This window comes from Pteropus alecto, unplaced genomic scaffold (assembly GCF_000325575.1).
Source record: "Pteropus alecto unplaced genomic scaffold, ASM32557v1 scaffold3337, whole genome shotgun sequence".
Lineage (NCBI taxonomy): Eukaryota > Metazoa > Chordata > Mammalia > Chiroptera > Pteropodidae > Pteropus > Pteropus alecto.
Window position 1 is genome coordinate 7,830 of NW_006439280.1, and position 7,379 is coordinate 15,208.

The following is a 7,379-nucleotide window of genomic DNA, read 5'->3' on the forward strand; positions in this document are numbered from 1 at the left end:
TGTATTACAAATACCTACAACAGCCTGACACACAAAAAGTGCTCAATAAATATTGTTGAATGAGTGAATTTGATAAGAAATAGCAATTATTTTCAATAAATTTTTTAATTCTTATTCACCTGTCCCAGTTGGTACCTGAAGACCTGAAGTGGCTGGTATCGACCTGCAGGACTGGAAATCCAAGCTGAGGTACAGTAGAGTAAGTAAGTAAAAGGAAGGGATGACAAGAGTAGAACTGAGAATAACAGAGGAGTCACCATAAAAGGTTGAGACAAAGCGCTTACAAGGCACTCTTAACCAGAGTCACTTATAGAGGACCGGTGAAAAGCAAAATTCAATGTAATTAAGATGTGGGATTTCTTTAGACAACTGCTGCTACCACTGTCAGCTCAAAAACCCAAGATGAGTGTTCCCATTACTGAACACTGAGTGTTCTCCCAAGAACTTTTTGTAGAGCCCTCTTGATGTCCTTGTTCCGTAGGCTGTAGATGAAGGGGTTCAGCATTGGGGTGACCACAGTGTACATCACTGAGGCAATCATGCCCCTCCAGGAAGATGCATCAGATCCAATATACACACTGAAGCCTGTCCCATAGAATAAAGAAACCACGAACAGGTGAGATGCACAGGTAGAAAATGCTTTATATTTCCCATCAGCTGATGGGATTCTTAGGACTGAGGAGACAATTCGGATATAAGAGAAAAGAATTCCTGAGAAGGGAACAATGCCAAGAAGGCCAGTCACCATATGTAGCAGGATGTAATTGACAAGTGTGTCTGAGCAGGCAAGCATGAGGGCCTGAGCAATTTCACAGTAAAAGTGTGAAATTACCCAATTAGTACAAAAGGACAGCCGCAACATCAACAGACTCTGGATCAGGGAGTATGTCAAGCTGATGAACCAGGACATAAGAACCAGCAGGCCACAGAGGCGGGGGTTCATGATGACTGAGTAGTGCAAGGGGTGACAGATGGCCACAAATCGGTCATAGGCCATCACAGTGAGGAGAAAAGTGTCCATACCTCCAAAAACCATGAAAAAATACATCTGGGTGATGCACCCTGCATAGGTAATGGATTTTCTCTGTGTCTGGATGTTCGCCAGCATCTTTGGGATGGTGGTAGAGGTGAAACAGATGTCAGCAAAAGACAAGTTGGAGAGGAAGAAGTACATAGGAGTATGGAGGTGGGAGTCAGAGCTGATGACCAGGATGATGAGCAGGTTCCCAAGCATGGTGACAACAAACATGGACAGAAACAGCCCAAATATTATGGGTTGAGGCTCTGAGTCTTGAGAAAATCCCAGGAGTAAAAATTCTGAAACTCTTGTTTGGTTTCCTGATTCCATGTTGCTGACACATCAGCTAGATGATTGAGGAAGGAAAAGAACATGAAATAGACACTAGGAAAAATCAGATTTCTCTGATTTTTAAATTCCCTGATGTAAATGACTGGACATAAAAGCCCTAACATTACAAAATTTAGGAATTCTATATTCTGTCATATGTTACATGCAACTTTTCATAATGTCAACCAACCCCTGTCCATTGTCCTCTGGGACATTCATCCATATTCTTTATCTCTGGCTCAGAATTATCAATCTAATTCTAAGAGCAACTTTGGACTTTAGAGATAAAATGGTACATACTCACTCTAACCCAAATGTGGAACATGAGGTTCAGTGAAGCTCGGTAACTTGGTCTGGGTTATTTGCCTTGGGACTCAGGAAAGGTCAGATAACCAAGTCTCAGAGGTGAGAAAATTTGAGAGATATCAAATATCTGGACAGAGCATAAGAGGATGAGTACAATGTAGGTTTATTTCTTAAGGAGAAAAAGAAAGAAAAAAAAATGTTATTCCCAAGTAATAAATTACATTCACAAACAAAAACTCATAGGCACAGGGGGTGGCTCTGTAGTGTAGTGGTTAGCATATCTGCTTTACACACAGAAGGTCCTGGGTTCGTGCCCCAGGTGGAGCCACAGACCATACCCCAGGTGTGCCAGGCCACCCAAGTGTGCTAGGGGTGCCAGGTCCCAGGGGCACCAGGCCCCGGGTGCAAGCTGCAAGTGTGTGGTAGGAGATGCCCCACCTTCAGAGGTCCAGTTCTTAAGGGAAACAGCAACATCTGTAGGTCAAGGGTGGAAGTGGGAGAGGGGGGAATTAAAGAGGGAAAAAACTCATAGGCACAGACAACAGTTTAGTAGTTACCAGAGGGAAAGTGGGGAGGAGAGAGGTAGATAAGGATAAGGGGAATCAAATATATGGTGACAGAAAAAGATTTGACTTTGAATGTTGAACATACAATACAATATACATAAGATGTATTATTGAATTGTATACTTGAAACCTATATAATTTTATTAACCAATGTCACCTTAATAAGTTTAATAAAAAACAAATAAACAAATGCTTAACATACAAGAAACCAGCAACATCTTGTAGGAACAGGGACAGATGCTTCCTGGATATTTGTCACTTGACAAAATATCCTTCATTTGTGAAGTTAAGGGATTGGTTAAAAAGTCCAAGGAAAAAGTGGATATTAAGGCTTAAACCATTTTAACACCCTGAAATACTACTACAAAGGTCACAAACAGAATTTTGAGTCATGTCTTCTATCTCATTCATTAAATATTGGGGGAAGAAAAAAATTGCATCAGGATTTTTACATATAAGCCTGAAAGGTTGTGGCACTCACATTAAGATGATGCTTAGAATGGGGCTGGAAGATGATGGCACTCATCCAGAGTCCACCTACCCTCTGACTCATTCACTCCAGATTCTGAGTGTCCTATAATAAGACATAGAGGAACGGATCCTATACCTGGGACAAGGAATAGCAAAAGACCATAAAATGATCTTCAGTGTTTTGTGTGCTTTGTTATAAGTATTTTTGTACACTTGCTATACCATCATTCTCCTAACTACAAAAAGAAAAAATGCCACCATTTGTTGTCATCACTGTCAGTCTTCTTAGGTATAAAAACCAAAGTGAGAAGGCAAAAGTAGGCAAAATGGATGAAGGGAGTCAAAGGGTACATACTTTCAGGATTCTCAATCAAGATAATAGGTAAAGTCTGTGCTCGCCTCCTCTCACAACCACTTGAAATTACAACTAAACTACAGAATAGCCATCACTGGAAGTCACCTGGAAGCCTAGCTGAACAGAAGTCCTACAAATGGGGACACACAGAAGAGGCCACCTTAAGACCAATAGAAGGAGTAGAGATGCAGAATGAGTTGGTCCCACACCTGCCTGTGGCAGTTGAAATTTAGGAGGGATATCTCAGCTGCAGAGTTCCCCACAGAAAAACAAGGAGTCCCAGCCCCATTCCAGATACCCCCGCCCAGTGTTCCAGTGCCAGGAAGAGAAACCTCCAAAACTTCTGACTAAGAAAATCAGTGGACATTGTGGCTGAGTGAGATGGAGGCTGCTGGAGTCACAGATGTTCCACTTGAGGAGTCTGCACATGGACTTACTCACTGAGAGACTCACTTGCTCTGAGCTCCAGCACTGAGGCAACAGCTCTGAAGGTGTCAGGGACATATGGGGGAGGAACTGAATTGTCTTGCTTTAGGGCAAGGGATGGCAAGGCAGCTTTCTCCCAGACAGAAGTGTTGGCAGTATCCATTGTTTCTGTGTTAAGCCCTCCCCTCACCCAGCATGCAGACACAGGCAGTTGCCATATCTGAGTCTTTATCAACCTGGCTAACACTGGTTGCTCCTCCTAGATAATTCCCTGAGATCCTACCCCACCCAACCTGCGAGCCCACCAACCTGCTTCCAGTGGATTTCCATAGAAACGGCCTGTCTTGGCTCATGCTGCAGATGTTCCTAAAATCTCCCAAAGGTTTGCAAAACCTAAACAAGCAGCATCTGGCCTCAGGAGACTCTGTGCCTTTTGCTGAGCAGCCTCAAGCCCAGCACTAGCAGAAGCCAGCCTCAGTTTATGGCTTGGCCTATCAAGGCATATCCAAGCCCAGCGTGGGTGGTGGCCATGTGCTTGGTGACTCATTAGGTGTCCCCAGGTAGAGTACAGGCTGTAGCCGAACTTGGCCTGTGGTGCAGCCCCTCCCAGGAGGCCCCACCTTCACACTTGGTTGCCAGCTTTGGTCTGAGTCAGAGCGCCACCCAAGGCCACATCCGAGAATGACACACTCAAATTGCAGACTGGGCAGGCACCAGAGCCCTGCTAAAGTGAATCTTGCTCCATAGGGTCAGCCCCTAACCAACAAGTCCTCAAAACCAATCATCCTGAGGGTCAGGTCCTCTCATTAATGTGAAAACAGCAACCACAACATCAACTACCATTAGAGGACATGCACAACTTATATAAGGGACAAACCTGAAGCACACCGGTTCGGGTGACTAGGGAGATTGTGCCACTGGGACCCTTAGGACACCTACTACAGAAGTCCAATCTATTAATACTGGGAGACAAAGCAGCTCTACCTAATACATAGAAACACAAGGAGGCAGCCAAAATAGGAGATAAAGAAAAATGCCGTAAATGAAAGAGCAGAACAAAGTTCCAGGAAAAGAACACAACAAAGTGAAAACAAGCAATGTATAAGGTGCAGAGTTCAAAACACTGGTTAAACAGGTGCTCAATGATCTTAGGGGAAGAGTAGATAAACTCAGTGTGAACTTTAATAAAGAGATAGAAAACAAAGAGGAACCAGGAAGAAATAAAAAATACAATTAGTGAAATAAAGAATACCTTAGGAGGAATTAACAGTAGAGTAGAAGAAGCAGAGGATTGATTCAGCGATAGAAAATAAGGCAGCAGAAAACACCCACTCAGCACAGCATCAAGAAAAAAAGAATTCAACAAAATGAAGATAGTTTAAGGGACCTCTGGAACAACATCAAGAATACCAACATTCATATCATAAGAGTACTAGGAGAAGAGAGCAAGAATTTGAATATCTATTTGAAGAAATAAGAATGGAAACTTCCCTAATCTGGCAAAGGAAAAAGGCATACAAGCCCAGGAAGAAGAGAATCCCAAACAAGATAAACCCAAAGAAGCCCACATCAAGGTACATCAGAATTAATTAAAATGCCAAAAGTTAAGGACAAAGAAATATTAAAAGCAGCAAGAGAAAAGCAATTAGTTACCTACAAGGGAGCTCCCATATGACCATCAGCTGATTTCTCAACATAAACCTTCCAGACTAGAAGGGATTCACAAGATATTCAAAGTGATGAAAAGAAGGGACATAACCCAAGATTCCTCTACCCAGCAAAGCTATCATTTAGAATTGAAGGACAGATAAAAAGTTTCCCAGACAAGAAAAAGCTAAAAGAATTCATCACCACCAAGCTAGTATTACAGAAAATGTTGGAGGAACTTCTTTAAGAAGAAGAAAGAAAAAAAAAAAGATAAAAAATATGAATAATAAAATGGCAGTAACTACATGTCTATCAACAATTACTTTAAACGTAAATGGATTAAGTGCTCCAATCAAAAGACAGAGGGCAGCCAAATGAATTAGAAAACAAGACCCTTACATATGCTGCCTACAAGAGACACACTTCAGATTGAAAAACACACAAAATGAAAATAAAGGAATGGAAAAAGATGTTTTATGAAATGGAAACAAACAAACAAAAAGCAAGGGTAGCAATACTTATACCAGACAAAATAGACTTTAAAATAAAGTCTATAACAAGAGACACAGCAGAAAAAAAAAACAGTAATCCTACTTCTGGGTATTTATCCAAAGTAATCCAAAACACTACATGTGCATTCATATGTTAATGCAACATTATTTACAATAGCCAAGATATGGAAGAAACTTAAAAGTCCATCAATAGATGAATGGATAAAGAAGAAGTGGTACATATATACACTGGAATATTGCTCAGTCATAAAAAAGAAAGAAATCTTGCCATCTGCAATAATATGGATAGGCCTAGAGAGTATTATGCTAAGTGAAATAAGTCAGACAGAGAAAGACAAATGCCATATGATTTCACTTACATGTGGAATCTAAAAAGATAAACAAACAAACAAAGGAGAAACAAACTCACAGATACAGAGAACCCTTTGATGGTTGCCAGATGGGAAGGGGGTTGCGGGGACATTTGAAAAAGAGGAAGAGATTAAGAAGTACAAATTAGTAGTTACAAAATAGTGATGGACACATAAAGTATAGCATAAGAAATATAGTCAATAATATTGTAATAACTATTAACATTGTCAAATGGGCACTAGATTTATCAGGGTGATTGCTTCATAAGTTATAAGTTATATAAAGTCTAAAATCACTATGTTGTATACCTGGAACTAATATAATATTGTATGCCAACTGTAATTAAAAAGTAAAAAATATTAAAAACAAAAAGAAAAAAGTACAAACTTTCAGTTATAAAATAAATAAGTAGTGCAGATTTCATGTACAGTATGGTGATTACAGTTAATACTGTATTGCATATTTAAAAGTTGCTAAATGAGTAGATCTTAAAAGTTTTCATCATAAGAAAAATTTTTTTTGTAATATGTATATTGAAGGATGTTAACTAGATTTATTGTGGTGATCATTTTGCAATATATACCAATATCAAATCATTATGCTTTACACCTGAAACTAATATAATGTTATATGTCAATATCTCAGTTTAAAAACCCAAAGCAAATAGTGTCTCTGGAATGATAAAAATGGCCATATCATATGCAAATTGTTTAGCTATGGATGAACATCTTTCTTCTGTCCCTTTGGGAGAGGGACAATTTGTAATCATCTCTGGTGGCTTCTGATCATTTGAGGAGTATTCTAAGAAAATTGTCACAATGCATCTCTAAAGTATGATAGTTTGTAAAAAATTCTCTTGACTTTTAATAATGGTGGCTTGCTGTCTTGCATTCTTTTGTTTTGTTTTGTTTTGTTTTATTAAGCAGAATGAAATAGAGTGTATGGGAGATGTCTGATACTGGATATTCCCTGGAGTGTGCTGTGTGTGTTAATGGTATTGACTGACTTTGAACAGAAGAAATCAATTTTCTCACTGGTCTATTGCAGGGGCTTCCTTTCTGGTCTCCAAATTTCACTTTTGATTCCTCCACACAGCAGCCCAACTGATATTTCCAAAATGCAAATCCGATCATATCACCCCTTTGCCTAAAATCTTCAGAGTGCCTTCCTGCCACCTTCTGAAAACATCCAAATTCCTTGGTTATCATGGCTCCACTCTGACCCTCCAGCCTTATTTCTCACTACTTCTAAACTTTTTTCCTAAGTTCTGATCATTCTGAAATACTTCTCTTTGCCCAAATGGGTCATATTCTCTTATGTTTCTGCAATTTTTCAAGACCTCCCTCTGCCTAAAACTCTCTCTACTTTCTTCTCTTAATTCCTGCCTGCCATTATGT

The 7,379-nt window shown here is 39.8% G+C and overlaps 1 protein-coding gene across 1 annotated transcript; it reads right to left on the reverse strand.

Annotated features, from left to right (window-relative positions):
- Nucleotides 1-415: 415 nt before the first annotated feature.
- Nucleotides 416-1,348, reverse strand: LOC102887934 (olfactory receptor 7C1). Its single transcript, XM_006916533.1, has one exon. It carries the CDS (start codon nucleotides 1,346-1,348, stop codon nucleotides 416-418), a length of 933 nt encoding a protein of 310 aa, XP_006916595.1.
- Between the last annotated feature and the right edge of the window lie 6,031 nt (nucleotides 1,349-7,379).